Source organism: Microtus pennsylvanicus, chromosome 4, assembly GCF_037038515.1.
Source record: "Microtus pennsylvanicus isolate mMicPen1 chromosome 4, mMicPen1.hap1, whole genome shotgun sequence".
Classification (NCBI taxonomy): domain Eukaryota; kingdom Metazoa; phylum Chordata; class Mammalia; order Rodentia; family Cricetidae; genus Microtus; species Microtus pennsylvanicus.
This window is the reverse complement of record NC_134582.1, coordinates 10,338,142-10,354,873: the sequence shown is the minus strand read 5'-3', so window position 1 is coordinate 10,354,873 and position 16,732 is coordinate 10,338,142. Positions and strand designations below refer to the sequence as shown.

The 16,732-nt window shown below is 34.6% G+C and overlaps 1 protein-coding gene across 7 annotated transcripts in view; it reads left to right on the top strand.

The window, feature by feature from the left end:
- Positions 1 to 16,109, top strand: part of Pias2 (protein inhibitor of activated STAT 2) — a 79,740-nt gene extending 63,631 nt beyond the window's left edge. For 3 of the 7 annotated variants that reach the window (XM_075968227.1, XM_075968230.1, XM_075968229.1), the window contains 3 exons: positions 6,336 to 6,475; positions 11,181 to 11,218; positions 13,824 to 16,109. In XM_075968227.1, coding sequence (XP_075824342.1) covers positions 6,336 to 6,475; positions 11,181 to 11,218; positions 13,824 to 14,006 — 361 coding nt within the window. In that variant the 3' untranslated portion in view covers positions 14,007 to 16,109. Of the gene's footprint in view, positions 1 to 6,335; positions 6,476 to 8,235; positions 10,832 to 11,180; positions 11,219 to 13,823 lie in introns of those variants that run through there. The other 4 variants (XM_075968228.1, XM_075968232.1, XM_075968233.1 and 1 more) reach the window with 3 other exon arrangements.
- The last annotated feature ends 623 nt before the right edge of the window (positions 16,110 to 16,732 follow it).

Genomic DNA, 16,732 nt, shown 5'->3' with positions numbered 1-16,732 from the left:
TTTAACTGCTGAGCCATCTCCAGCCCCTCATGATCAGTTTTTGCCTGAGAAATTGTTATGTGATCCCAGGAATAATGAACTAAGTATGCACATCATTTACTTATACTAAGTCATAAACTTATTTAGAAGCAGTTCTTTAGTATATATATAACTACCATTTATTAAAAATGGAAACATTGATACTAGTGAGGTAGTATTCTTTTACATAAAGAATTAAATGGTTGGGGCTGGAGAGATGGTTCAGAGGTTAAGAACACTGACTGTTCTTCCAGAGGTCCTGAGTTCAATTCCCAGCAACCACATAATGGCTCATAACCATCTGTAATGGGGTCTGGTGCCCTCTTCTGGCATAGAGGTGTACATGCATGAGGAACATTGTATACAATAAATAATCTTAAAAAAAAAAAAAAAGAATTAAATGGTTGGCCAAGGAGATGGTTCTGTGGTTGTGATTCTGAAGTTAGGTCCCCAGCACCCATGTAAATTTCTGATCTATATGCGTCTGTGATTCAGAGCAGAGTTGAGGGGATGGACAGGCAGATAACAGAGGCTAGCTGCCCATCCAGTCTAGCTGAATCAGTGAGTGCCAGGTTGGATGAGAAATCCTGTTCTAAAAAATAAGATTGAAGAGTACATCTTGGTAACTGCCTTTGACTTCTACATATACACAGTTGAGTACATACACAAACACACTAAATTTTGGCTAAATATTTGGTGTTGCTGAGTATAGAACATCTTTAACATGTTTTAGATTTGATCACTTTTAATTTTATAATCAGTGCCAAGAACATTCATTCACATTAAATACATAGCATCAAATTATGTTAGTATGTTAAGGAACAGTTCAGAAATTGTTGAGAAAATTTTCCTAATCATACTTCAAAATTCATTTAATAATTTTTTTAAATGAACCTCAAATGGGCAACTCTAAAAGAAATATTTGAAGTCAAACTGTGTAATACAGTATTATCCAAAGATGTTATAATTTCTTATATCCTGAGAAACGGTGACATAAAGAACTTAAGTTTTATTTTTCATAATTATTCTAGTAACAGTAGAAAACTCATATGTACAGTAAAAACATGGCAGGTCATAATAGTGATGAAATTGAGCCAAGGCATTTCAGCTGTCATGTTGGAATGGTTTAACTGCATGTGCAGTGCATAGCATGTGTATTTGTGTTAAGAATGGTTTAAATGGAGTCACATGGTGGGACGTGGGTGACTATTGCCAAAGACACCTTGAATTATGATCTATTTACAAATTTAATTTTGGGTGTTTATTCAGACACCTTTGCCTGTAAGCCCATTGGGGACATTACCTGTAGTTAAAGAAACTGTACTTTATAAGATGAGGAATACTGAGTGACAGGTCTTATGGTTCATTTCATGTGTGACTGAAAATTGTGTAGCAATTCTGACTCATAAATTGAAGCAATTATAGACGGTGCCTGGTTTTATTCTACAACGGTCTTCCGCATGTGTCCTGTACTCTGCTAACCCGGTACTTGAGGATGACATGAGACTGGAGGGATAGCACATACGTGAGGTGAGAGAGGTTCAAAATGACCACTTTATGCATCAGAATAGAGATAGTTTATACTGTGGTCACATACCACAGAGGTAGATATTAAGACTCTTTATGGAGATTGAAAAGAAAAACACAACACGGGTAGATATAAGGTGAAAATTTGTAATTATATTAAGGATACTTGAAAGTTTATATCTTAAAAGTCTAAATTTCAGCCACTTGATTATTTTCATAAAGTTGACATAATCCTAAATACCTAATACATAATACCTAAATCACATTTGCACATTAACACACAAAAAATGAACTCATATAATGAGAATTCTGAACTCAGTCTTAGGAAGTTAGTAATTATGTATTAAAATGAGATAAGTAAAGTTTTTTCTAGGAGTTCTTTAGCATTGGAAACTACATTGATGATTGGTTTTGTCATAAGGACAGCTGTCTAAGTTAACAGATGCTTTAAAAGTATTCAGTAAGTGTGTCCTGATAAACTTGATGATAGACTCTCTGCTTAAACTGAGTTCTTATTAGATTGCTTCAATAAAAGAAACAGTGTATAGTATACATACCGTACCAGTTTTGTTCCATTTAGGGCATGTGTTTGTACTTAGTATTTTAGCCAGTGTTGATCATTGAGAAATGCCCATGAATGCAGCCTAGAGGAAGCAGCAGGAAAGTGAGTAGTGTGAAGCCTGGAATGTGATGGATGAGTGGATATTGTTAGGACTGATGATATTAAGCCAAAAAAGGGGATGGTCACAACTATTCTGATTGCTTTTTTTAAAAAGATGTATTTATTTATTTATTTATTTTGAATACAGTGTTCTGCCTGCATATATGCATGCAGGTCAGAAAAGGGCACCAGATCTCATTGCAGATGATTGTGAGCCACCATGTGGTTGCTGGGAATTGAACTCAGGACCTTTGGAAGACCAACCACTGAGCCATCTCTCCAGCCCCCAGAACTATTCTGATTCTTAAAGAAAACTATTGACTGAATTTTTCTTTATATGACAGTTAGCAGAGTCCAGATCAGTAGAACAGTAATACATGGAAAATTTCCTGATCACTAGTAGTTGCTGTTTTGAGTTAAAATTTCATTTTCTGAGGGCTGTAGAGAAATATCTTAATGGTTTAGAAAACTTGTTGCTGTTCAGAGGAACTGGGTTCTTTTGCCAGCACCCACATGTTGGCTCACAACTGTAACACTCCACTTGCAGATGTTGTGATGCCCTCTTCTGGCCCCCACTGATACCAGGCACTCACGCTTCATGCAGTCAACACACTGTACATTTAAAATAGTGTCTCTTAATTCCCTCCTTCCTCCTTCCTTCCCTCTTTCCTTCCTTTCTTTTTTTCTGGAGACATTTTATTAAATGAGGTTTTCTTCACTTAGATTACATTTTTAAAAATTATGATTAAGAAAGCAATACCGTGAGACAGTGAGATTAATCAATATTTTAAGTTCCTCTTCAGGTCATAGGCATTATCTTAATTCTTTCCTCTTTACTACTTCATCTTATTTCTGTTGTGCCTATTCACTGAAAACACTTGTCTTTGTTAGGGTTCTTTTTACTGTGATGAGCACCCGAAGCAGCGTAGAGGGGTAAGGGCCTGTTTCAGAGTAGAGCTTCATATCACAGTCCACCATCGCAGTCAGGGCAGGGACTCAACGAGTAACTTGGGGATAGAACTGAGGCAGATTTCATGGAGGAAGGAAGGCTACTTAGTGACTTGCTCCTCTGACCTCCTCATCCTGCCTTTTTTTTTTTTTTTTTAAACACCACTCAGGGCCTTCTTCCCAGCAGTGGTACCTCCTACAGTGCTGGGCCTTCCCATAGTGATCATTCAGTATTGTGCCCTCATATAAGAGGTCATTTATGAAGGCATTTTATCAGTTGAGTTTCCTCATCTCAGATGACTCTAGTTTGTGTCAAGTTGACAACTAACCAGCACATTTGATCCCTTGTCATCCTGATACACAAGCACACCACTGTTCAAACACAACCATCTGTTCCCAAGATGACATTACTGTAGTATCACAAAATAAAATAATCCAATTTTTATTATTTTGTTTTATGTGTGTGTGGTTATTTTGTCTGTATATATGTCTATGCCCTGTATGCAGGCAGTTATCTCAGGACCAGAATCCCTTGGAGCTGGAGTTACAGTTTTTAGCTATCATGACCCTAAGAATCAAGCTGTATTTGGGGGGAGAGTGACCAGAGATTTTTTTACTGCTGCGCTATCCTTTCAGCCCCTACTCAAACTTTTAAAAGTCCCAGGTTTTAAAGAAATCCAAGACTTAAAAAGTTCAAAGTTTATCTAAAACTCCAGAGTGTCTCTAAAATAGCCATGGTCTCATAATTGTGTGTTCTTATGAAATAAATTAAATCTTTCTTACTCCCAGGTGGGCTAACCAGGACATAGTTACATTCAAATCTAATCAAAACCAATGCCCCCCCCACACACCATATCTAATGTCCCTAAATTAATACCTCTTCCCCAGGCAATCTCCCAAATTTACAAAAAAGGAGCAGAGCTACATTAGCTTAACCTGACCCTTTGTTTAGGATGGTGTCAGTTTGTCTGGAAAGGGTAGGTCCTTCTGTGTGGCAGGTGCAAACTGTGGCCTGAAATTCTTGCTGCCATATAATGTAGAAATATGGGCCTGTATAATATGGCCCTACAGAATGTCTGAACTGTTAAAACCTTTATTACCCACCTTTTTTGCCGTTGTCATAATTATCAATATAATCATGTATGTATTCTTTTTGCATTTCCATTATCTGTTTTTGACAAATAAATGTGGAGTAGCAGCTAGGGAGGTTTTAGTGTCTTTATATCATGACACAAACCAGTTGGACTCTTGTCTAACTGTATTCTAACTACTTAAGGCTTTCACACTAAGTCAAGATTATAGAAGTTTATTGGTTAAATTTGACTGAAGAATCATGCAAGTATGATAGTTGAAACGTGTTTCAGCTATGGAAATAGAAGTCTAGATGCCCGGATTATCATCCTAGTCCCACTTTGTCACCATGGTTTTCCATAAAGTTTCTAAAGAAGTTGTAGTTTTTTCTTTCCTTTTTTTCCCTTGCCTTTTCTCTTTTGCCCCCACCTCTCTGCTCCTTCCCTCCTGTTTTGTTGTTTTGTTTATTTGGGAAAGCATTGACCTTGAACTTCTGATGTTTGCATCTCAATTACTGCTAATGTTAGGGTTTCAGACTTGTGTCAGTGTTTAGATTTTTGTAGTGGTGCATTCCCTGCCCAGAGAATTGTGCTGCCTTCATCCTCATACTAATTTTGAATTTGGTGTTAACTGGCAGCTGTGGGATGCTAATTTAGATATTTTACTCCCTTTCATATCTTCATACTTGTTGCTAAAATACCCATTTCCATTGTAAACAGTTCATAATGTTGCTGTGGCTTTTCCAAGCTAAGAAAAAAAATTGGGTAAATATGAATGAAATCTCTCTGTAAGCCTAGACTTTCAAACATAGGCTAAACTATTAATTATACTGCTTAATTATATAGTATGTATATTTTTGTATAAAGTAGATTGTAAAGTATTTGTTGTGTGCTCGATTTGTGTTTGTACTATCCTGAATAACTCCTCGAGGCATAGGTACTCTAAGTAGAGTGGCAGTATATCACAGTAGTAGCCAACATTTTTATTTCTGGACATCATAAAGATCTTAAATCCCAAAGACTGGTCATTTTCTCTTAATTTCTGATTGTATCATTGCACCACCAGACTGGCTAGCTTTAGAATCAATTAATTTAGTTCAGATCACATCTAGATTTCAAATTATGTAATTGAAATTGATTAGATAATTAAAACTGAAGAGACTGATTGAACTGGTATTAGTATTTTCATAAAGGTGTTCTTATTTTAAAATCTTTTTATTATTTCTTTTTTGTTTTGTTTTGTATTGTCTTTGAGACAAGATCTCACTATGTAGTCCTGGCTGGATTGGAACTCACTATGTAAATTATACTGGGGAATGTTGGGATTAAAGGCATGTGCATTGTGCCCAGCAATTTAAGTAAACCTTAATTGCCATCTATTTTAATCTTAAATTTCTTTTTTCTTTCTTTCTTTTTTTTTTTTTTGTGGGGAAAATTCAAGACAAGATTTCTCTGTAGCTTTGGAGTCTGTCCTGGAACTAGCTCTTGTAGACCAGGCTGGCCTCAGATTCAAAGATCCACCTGCCTCTGCCTCCTAAAGTGCTGGGATTAAAGGTGTGAGCCACCACCACCTGACAGTCTTAAATGTCTTTATAGACCAGTTATTTTATCTATATATATATATGTTATGTATATATTAGCAGAAAATGTATTTTTTTTTATTTTTGAATTAAAGTACTGTTTATTACAGCATAGTTTTCAACCTTCCTAATGCTGTGACCCCCCCACCATCAAATTATTTCCGTTGTTACTTTATAACCAATTTTGCTATTGTTTTGAATCATAATTAAATAAATCATAACGGTATGCAGAGTATCTGCTATGTGACCCTTGTGAAAAGGGCCATTTGACCTCCATAGAGTGAGAACCACTGTTTTCTGGTCTATTTTAATTCCACTTTGCTCCTACACCAGCAGTTAGTGTTTAGAACCAAGATGCATTCATGTTAGAATGAAGGGTGTTAGGAAAGAGAAAATAGGATAGAGAAGTATTATGTAGTGAATGATTGAGACTAAGTGATCATACATCTGAGAATGCCCAGTAGTTTAGCTCTTTTTTCTTGTGAACTAACAGCCTGGTTATTTGAAATTTCCCATATTTTTTTAAAACAGGGTTCTCATGTATCAGCCATCTTCTGTAAGGGTGCCCAGTGTGACTTCGGTTGATCCTGCTGCTATTCCACCTTCATTAACAGACTACTCAGTACCATTCCACCATACGCCAGTGTCAAGCATGTCATCAGATTTGCCAGGTATGTGGAGAACTTTTCTTTCCTTTGATTTTTTTAATCTTAATCAACACAACAAATATATGTTTGTGTGTGTACACATATATACATATAAATAAATTAATTTTGAATGTAAATGCTCAAGAAAACTTCAAGACCTCATGTAGAAGTATTTCTGTCTTAGTATGTTATATTCAGTTATTATTTTAATTAATGAGAATCTATAGATTTCTGATGATAGGATATATTGAAGTAAAGTAGGAAGTTTTTGTAAAATTGAAGAAAATTTGTACCCAGGCTTTTTCTTGGAATCTTAGGGGACAGAGTTTCCTTAAAAGGCTTTCTTCAAAACTTCTATACATTTGGGCCCATTTTTGTTTAGTGATCTTCACCTTGTTAATTTTCTTTTCTGTAAGGATGGGGTTAATCATGTATTTCTCTAAAGTAGGTCTTAATATTTGGAGATACTTTTATATGTATAATCATCACATGTTAGCAATTCAAATTTGCTTTAATTACCTTAGTACAAGAATTTATGCAGCCAAGACCATGATATAAAATTTAACCACAGTCTCCCAGTCTTTTTTCTTCCTTCCTCTGTGCTAAGATGCTTCTTTTAATATCTTTTGTCAGTCAAGGCTGAGCAAAGTTAGAACTAGTATATCATATATTTATGACTTCTATCTATGAACAATTTTAATTTAATACACTTTGCTCCTGTTTTTTTTAAGTTGGTTTTGATCTTTGGTTTATTTTATTCTTAAATTGATAGTTTTATTCTTGTACAGTTTTTTCTCTTGAATTTAGTTTTATCTGAATAAAATTTAGTGGAAAACAGCAGATGAAAAATAATACCAAAAATGTCTTTTAAAAACCATCAAAGGACATTGGAGATTAACATATGTTTGCTTCACTTGTAGCCTGTGATTTTTGTACTTTTCACATTCCTTGTGAGACTATCTAAGACCAGTCAGAACATATTCATTGTGTGCAGAGACTGCTAGGACAAAGATGTGAGGGTTCACAGTCTCACAATAGAGTTCTTAATAATCAATGTGTTGGAACCTTGGCTAAACTGACGAATGAATGTTCATTGTCTTCATATGTCTTAGAAGTATGTATTTCTAAAGGATTTGCTTGAGACCTTTAGCTGAAAGTTAGTTTTTGATAGTGAACATTTCCATTTACTAAAACGAACCTCTATTTCGTTGAAATACCAAAAAAAGGGTATGAATCACTAGTCCCGCTAATTTGCATATCATGGGAGTCTAAATGGTTTCTTTAAATTTGGGAGAATTAATATTCTGATTTTGAGCGTAAGTGAATTTTTTTGTGGTGGTATGTCTTTCTAAAATGACTTTTATATTTTTAAAAAAAATTAAGCTTGTGGAAATCACACTTATATTCAAGGCTGATAATTGACCAATATAAACCAATAATCTGGTTAAACACCGAAAAACATTCTTAACATTTGAAAAAGCTTAAATAGAATAGGACAAGTTATTCTTAGGAAAAATTGTTAGTTCTTAAAAGTTGTATAGCAATTAGACATGTAAGAAGTTTAGCTTTTTACTCCTGTTTTATTGTCTATGCACTTTCTGGTAATTAGTGATCTGCTATATAATTTTTATGTAATTAGTCATAATGTACAGTTTCGCTATTGCTAAATTTAATAATTTTATAGTAAAAATTTAAGTAGAACAACGAGAATGGAGAGAAGACAGTTTTCGTAGATTCTAACATTCTTTTTAAACATCATAAATCTGAATCTTCTGAATCTGCAGGAGAACAAAGAAGAAATGATATTAATAACGAAGTGCAGCTTGGAACATCTTCTGATACTGTGCAACAGTGAATACAAAATAAAACATAATTTGTATTTATGGAGTGGAAAACAGCTTGATTATTTCAAGAAAAATATGTCTGCCTTATTATTGCTAGTGCCATATTGTCAGGTGCGAATGGTGCTCAAAAGTTGTATGATTAAATTTTAAAGTGCTAAAATCTTTTACATATTCAACCATGTAGCATTTATTCTTTGTGAAGTTTATGGATCAAGTAAGGAAAAATTGTGTGTTTGTCAATGAGGGGACAAGTAAACGATCAGCTCTTTTTATTAATGAATTTAAAATTTAAAAATTACAATTTTATTAGTATTAATTGAAAGCATAAATTGTATTGTTAGCATTCTTAATAGCATCTTTTTTTATTAGTTAAAGATAACAGCATTTTCAACTAAAATGAGGACAAAAAAGAAACTGTCAATATGTTGCTACAATTGAAACATAATAAAATAAGAAAATAGTATTCCTAACAAGGCAGCAAAATTTTACTGTTGAAACCATTTCATATGCAAAATGATGTTCCTAAATGATAAAAATGATGATAGCCTATTTTATTAGTAGGGATAACTTTCAAACTACATGGGAATGTTTTCATTGAGGAATATTCACATTAAACCCTTTTTGGAGTTTGTGATTCTTGGAAGGCAATCTGAATTTTAACGAAGCTTTAGGAAAATGTTTATACATCTTATGGGCATGTGTAAGTTGTAGTCTAGTTATCTGTGGGTAAGACATTAAAACAAATACATCAAATTCATCTAAAAACTTTTAAAAGTAGATTTTGCATTTGCTGGGACACGCGGAACCAGTAAAAAAAAAATGTCAGTCCATCTGGAAAGCTGGGTTGAAATAACCAATATTGGGAACCATTGGCGCTCAGTGTACATTCTGTAATAGGAGAGCACAGAGATGGTAGTAATATTTTATCAAACTTTCATGTCCACTTAGAGTCACGAAGTGGCAACAGTTGAACATTGGGGAAAGTGAGCATTCTCAAATAATTTGTTTCGATTTGTGGTACATCTTCTGAAATGGTAGTATTTTCTTTAGCTTTTTTTTAGCTTGTTATTAAAATAGATTGAGTAATCAACGTAAAAATGGAAAGTCAGACATGGTGACTTGTGCCTGTTATCCCTGCACTTAAGAAAGAGTGAGTTCATGTGTCAGCCTGTGCTACAGAGTAGGACCTTTTGTGACAAGAACACTTACTGTTCCTACAGAGAACCTGACTTGATTTTATAGTACCCATGTGGCAGCTCACCAGCACCTTTAACTACAGCCCTAGAGTATCTAGTGCTCCCTCTTCTGAACACTGTGGGTTCTTGCACACACATTCACTCACGGACAAACTCAATAAATAGATTTTAAAATGTCTTGAAAAAGTAGGAGCTATTTTAAAATTGAACAAATTATTATGCCACTTGGAGCAACAATGAATAAAAATCAACCCGGTTTACTAAATGATATTCCATGACTTGGTCATATAAAACTTTCAGAAGGCATAAAAAAGTTAGACATTTTTGAATTCCTATTTAAAAGCAGAGAGGTTTATTAAATAATTTAAAGTGTTCTCATTTAAATATATCACCTTCTGGTTATCATTTTAATGGGTAAATTATTTCAATAGTGAATTGTGGCTTGCTTGGTTCATCAGTTTAAAGTTCTATATTATGTAGCTAATTAACAGATTATACTAATAAGTTTAAAATGTGCTTTAGAAATTGTTTCAGTAATTCCTCCCCAGTGGCTGGGGTTACTGCTTGTATCATAAGTGTTTAAAATACACTCATTTGTAAATAAGGAAATAACGACACTTTAAATATTTTTAGTTAAAATTGTTTATAGTTTTTATTAAATGTGTCCATTATCTTTCTTACTAATCTCTATTTTCATAGTGATATAGTATTATATTAGAATTTCACTCCATGTGGTTGGTATAGTAAATGCCAGCATATAAATATTTATGGAATTGAATAGACATTGGCCTATTTTGTTTGTTTGTTTGTTTGTTGTCCTTTTTGAAACAGAATCTCACTGTATAGCCCTGGCTGGCCTGGAACTCTTAGAGACCTGCCTGTCTTTGCCTCCAAATTGCTGGGCAGCCTTGCCCTAACTTAATGGCCTCTGTCCAGGATGTGCTTTTTAAAATGTTTTAAAATAACTTAGAAGCATTTGATCACACAGGGAAGTCTTCAGAGTTTACTTTGAAGATTATTGGTAAACTTTTCAGACAATGTTTTTCCTATAGCTTACTGTTACTTGAGTATTTATTTAAGGAACTTCTTTTTCACATTTCTATTTCCAGAATGCAGTTGTAGAGTTCCTTCCAGTTCCTTGGTTTAGAAATTGCATTGGCTGAGTGCGGATGTAATGGGTGTTAACTGGTTTAGTAGTGAGTAGCAGTTCCCAAGTGCTTGCTTTGTGCAGAGCATTATACTCTGTAGAATTCTTGATGTGGGATCTGTTAAAGAACTGGTATTATTCGCACTTAACGTGTATTTCTGAAAAATAAATGTGAAGTATCATAAGAACCTAAGTATGTTGTTTTTTAATGGTCCAAAGATAATTATCATGTTTTTCTTTTTTATTGCTTCTTGCTATATTAAGTTACAAAAGGAAAAGATTTTGGTCAACTAGCCCAACTCTGGAAATTTTTGGACTGTTGCTTTTGAGTTGTCAGGAGGCAGTTTTTCCAGTTGTTTGGTTAGAGCATATATTCACCTTTCATTTTAGATGCATTAGATATCACCAATTATGATTATAGAACTTCAGTGTTGCTGAGAGGTGAGCATTTGCCACAGATGTTCCCTGGCTTATAATGATCTTGGGAAATAATTCTTGTCTCCACAATTGAGACAACTATTAACAAAGCATTTTTGTTCTAGGTTTGGATTTTCTTTCCCTTATTCCAGTTGATCCACAGGTATGTATCCTGAATTTAAGCAACTAATTTGTATTTCGTTTTTGATTATGTCATACTAACTGAAAATGACCAGTTGCATAAAATCAGGACAGTTGATTCTCATGTGGACAGAAAGGAAGTACCATAGAAAAATTGTACGATTTTATTCGAAGGAATAAAGTTACTGGTTTTCAATTTATTTTTTATTGTTCTTATTACTTAACTTTCTATTTTTATTTATCACAAACAGTTGATCTTTCTTACAAGGGCTTAAGTGATTAGAATGAGGGACAGCAATACTAAATGCATGAGAAGTTAAGGCTTTACACATTAAAAGATTTACATACAACAGTCAACTAAAGTTCATCAGATCTGGATCACTGACTGAGACTGGATCATTGTTTGAAAGACAGAGTCAGGCTTTGAAAAGGCTTCAGTTGAAAGTTGCTGTGTTTCCAATCAAAGGAAAGAGATCCCAGGAGTATCCCAGAATTCCAGTCACTGCATGGTGAGCATGGATTCTGCTGACAGTCGTTAACAGCAGAGACAAAGCACAGAAAGTGAAAGGGGCGAGGTGGAACAGCCAAAGAAAGCACTTGAGTGGTACCTAGGGAGGGGTGGAAGAATTGTCCCTGTCTCAGCAATTTCAGAGTTGACTAACTGCAGGTCCAGTATGAGCCTCCTATCTCCTCAGTATCTGCATTTGATTGCACAAACAACACAGGAAATTTGAGTCCAAGATATAAACGGACTGAGGATTTTCTTCTCATCCTGACTTTATTTATGAGTAAGACCTTACAGGGGAAGTTACATAGTTTTCTAGGACGTAAGTTCTTCAAGCTTAAGAGAGTTATATACTTTTATGTGAACAGTGGTTTAAAAGAAAAATAATCTTGGAACCCATGGTTTTTATTTCATAGTTTTATTTATATGCTTAGTGGGAAACTGATTTATTTGGTAACTTGGTAGGAAGGTGAGAGTGACTTCACTTCTATTGACTATAGAATCCATAGGTTTCCTCTTACATCTCCATGTTGTTCCATAATTCCTGTTATCCTTTTGCAGGTATATACTTAAGGGATCTAGAGTAAAAGTTGCAATGGCTACAACCCAAGTCTTAATTATTCAAGGCACAGAGTCCATTGGCAACAGGATGGCACCTTTTAGCATTTTTACAGAGTAGTGCTATGATATAGGAAAAAACAAGCTTGAATGGTAGCAGATTTTAATGGAATCATCTAGGCTTTTTTAAAATATTTTTCTTCAGTTTCAATATAATTAACTTGATTTTAGAGAATTTTTAATACTTGACAATTTCACTTTCAGAGCTTCTTATGAATGTCTGTCGAATTTTTCATGGGTGGCATTAATTTTATAGACAAGCCAGGAATTATCCATCTGAAAAACCAGTAACTTTCTTTGTCAAAAGGCAGCTTCAGTCGGGCATAGTGGATCACCTGTTTAATCCATCACTTGAGGGGCAGAGGCAGGCAGATCTCTGAGGTCCAAGGACAGCCTGGTTTATGTAGTGCTTATGTTGTGCTTTCCAGGAAAGCCGGAGATATATAGTGAGACCCTGTCTTGGAAAAAAAAAATCAAAAAACAATCAATCAATCAATAATGAATGAATAAATAAATAAATGGATAGGCAGCCTCAATTTTACTTGTTCTCTCAGCTGTTTTCTTTTTCTTCTTTTAATGCGCCTTGAAAACCATGTAATCTGAACAGTTTAGTTTTGAATTGCTATCCATAACTCATTGTCTCTAAAAGTCTAAATGATATAGAGGATACATAATGTTATGTATCCTTGTTGGTTTTTTTTCCTGTAGTCTAACTGAAGACAAACTTAATAGCATTAGACATTATCTGTACCAAAGTCAGTGCAGTTGTGCCTCATGTAAAACATCGTATTGTGAAATATAAAATTCCAGTTAGCTCTTATTTTAATTCCTTATGATTTTAGATTACTGTGCTCAGGTTTTGTATTTTATGTGAATCCGCTATCCAGATGGAAGGGTACTTGAAATAAGAATATTTGGAGAAGGATCTTAAGAAGCGTTATAAGGAATATTAAATTTGTGGTTGTGATATTATTCTCTCAACATCCTGTGATAATTAGCTACCATATAGCCTCAAATTCAGAATGAATGTTGACATGCTAATTATACAGGTATTGCTGTCTTTGTTTAAAGCCGACTCCAATGCCATCATTCAGCTTGTTGCTCTTAACATAACTCTTAAAGGGTCTGTTTGATTCTAAATTTTGAAAAATCAGTGAACTTTGTTTCAATTATTACGTTGTTTTTGAGGTCAGTTTTAGTCATAATTTGGGGGTGTCAGTATTTAACATGAAATGATTTCAGTAAGGGTTGACATTGCGTTTTCCCTGTGTATATGGCCAACAAACAAGTTCCACACATTCAAGACAATTAAAAATGTGTGGCATTCATGAATATAAAATAGCTAAGCCCCTATCACCTTTTATTTAAATACAAAATTTGTTATTTTTAAATCCCCTGAGGATTTAACTTTGTACCTGTCCTTTTTAAGTATTTTAACAATTTCTAGTCTATTTATTTAAACCAATGTAGCCTCTTCCTCATCAGCATCATTGTTTGTTTCAAGCAGTACTGTCCTCCTATGTTTTTGGATAGTCTCACCTCACCCTTAACAACAAGCAGTACGTCCGTCACCACCACCAGCCCCCATGAAAGCAGTACTCATGTTAGTTCATCCAGCAGCAGGAGCGACACAGGGGTCATAGCCAGCAGTGGAAGTAACATCCCTGACATCATCTCACTGGACTAAAGGCGGCCATACTTGATTCTGGGAATCATTCATCAGAACTACTCTTGGATATCTAGTCCATGGAAGCTATTTTTTTGCAATTTAATATTTATTGAAATGTCAGATGGATTCTTTGCTTTCTGAGAAATGAACACAGATGACTCCTGCAAGAACCAGATGGCAAGCAAGGACTTTTCTTATGCCGTACACTGAGCATCATCTATGAAGGTGTCTTCTTGAGCAGTGGATTTCAGTTCCTACATTACTGGATGGATTCTACAAACAATTTTTTGTTACAATAAACAGCAATAAAGTTATGTAAATACTTAAACTTTTCTAATTAAAAGAAAATGTAATCACTGATCTATAATAACAGCCACTTCTGTTTAATCCAGAATGAAGGGAAGAAATCATGTTTGCTGAATGAATACTTTCTATAGAGTTGTGTTCTATTTTGTTGAAGTAATGAAGCTTCAGTAACTAGCCAGAACTTGGTTCCACTTTTCTTCTTTCAGTTCACCACTCTTCATGATAGCATCAAAGAAAATGGTATTTGTGTTCTGTGTTTTTCTCTTGTCATTTATACTTTGACATTATATGCTGGTGTATGCAGAGTTAAGTGTTGAGGTTTGGTTGCTCTTTATAGTTACTATGTTTAAGAACACTAGGCAGATTTTATCCTATGATATAATGTGTTATTTTTGGTTACTATACATTCTTATTCTAGAATTTTTACAATCTTGAGACTTTTTTTTTTAGAAAGAAAAAGTATACAGTGTTTGGATGGAATGTGCTCAAGTTAAGACTGGAATAGCTGGTAGAATTTTCTTTACAATGTTCAGAAATATTTAATACTTGGGAGGAACCAGAACTTATTTAGAAGTGGAAATAACTAAGTTCTTCCTATGAATTTAATTTGTTTCATATATTTTATATACTAATACAGAATACTTTGTTGGTTGAAACTTTTCACATTTTAATGTCACAGATATAGAAATTATATTTAAAGTCTTTGATCATAATTCCTCAAATGTAATTTCAGTTTCAGCAGTGATTTTTTTTTTTTCAAGTTTAAAGAAAAGTCAATGGAGGGTCATACCAGATCTAATATTCCTGTTTTTTTTTTTAAATGAAGTCTTTTTTGTGAAGACACGGACACAGAAATTAGGGATGTTTGAGTTGAAGTGAGGGAAAGGGGCCCAAAATTCCACTTAATGCTGCCTTTAAAACACACCTCTCATGTGACTGTTCTGGGTGAACTTTGGAAAGTACTGTGCCTCCAATGTGTTTGAGTCACTCAGAAAACTGGGTTTCACTGTAGAAGCTTTCAGCATTCCTGGTTTCCGCTCGCGTCATTTGGGTTTCTTAATTTTCAGTTCTCAAAGATGTAGTACTTTCTCTACCTGTGCTATGTCTAACTTAACGCATAGGTTTTTTTAGTGGCTACTCTTAATTTCTCAAATAAGTTTCTGCATAAGGACTCTCTGCTTCCACTCATGACAGGGACTTGTTACTTTAGAATTGGTACAGTTCTAAAGAGCTGGCTTATCCCTGTTTGGTGTTTTAATCTTTCAAGTTTTCGTGGCCTTTGTGTACTTTTTGTACAAAATGCTTGTGTAGTTCTCCATATTGCTTCTTACTTGCCTCCCGCACCCTATGTTCTTTCCTTTTGATAGGACTTTTGTATCATCAAAGATAAGGAAAGCTCAAACAGCCCCTGTGATCACAGTAGGCAATGGTACTTTGACCCTATGGCCCCTGGCTTTTACTTTCTTAGCCAGTCCAGATAGCGAATTTCTTCTTGTAGGACTTTATGTTGCTACTGTAAGTACAGATGCAGTTTCTGTTACCTCTGTAATCAGAAATAGTAGCCTAGCCTGGCTTCTGTAGTATAATTTGTTAATAAATGATGCAGAGTTGTTACCATTTTGTTTACCCATTAGAGTATCAAAGACTCCCTTACAATGAATCAATGAAGTCTTATTAGTAACGAAGATGGTAATAGAAATTATTTACCTAGTTCTTATTATGAATACCTCTGTACATTTGTCGTTTTCACAGGAACAGTTGTAGTGTTCATTTTCGGGGGTTTAATGAAATTACAAAAAGTTTTACTTTATCTCAGGTGACTAGCACCTTTAAAATAGACTTAAAAATTTTTCATATTGATATTGGGACTTACTTTGCAGGTATCTTTAAAGGTATGTACTTTTCTTTCCGCTCCTGGCTCTGTGGTTGTAAAGCCAGTCTCTCCTTAATGTCACATTCTTAGGAAGATCTGGCTGCTTAGCAGTGTCTTATTAATGCAAATTTCTGTTTAACCAGATAGAATAAAGAGGTCATCCTGGTGTTTGTAAGGTGTCAGCCATGTGGCCATTATCTTCAGATATCTTCACCTAGGGAATTGTGCTTAATGCTTATGGTCACTTGGCCAATCTCCATTTTCATCTTTATCTTTTTTTCCCCACTTAGAAATATTGAAGGGCTTTGGTAACTTGAGACAATGTAGCTGCTACACAGAGCTCTCTCTATATTCATGAGGACTGCTTTCATTAGCTAGCCTTCTGACCCCCAGAAGAATCAATTTTAGATTTTATTTCCGTTTTGGCCCCCAAATTAAAAATATTTGGTATATGTCCTAGGATAATTCTAAAGATCAGATGAAATAGGTCAGGTGAATTTAAATGTATGGCCTAGTATTTTATTCGTTCTATAATACTATAATAAAACCATGGTAATGCTATCAG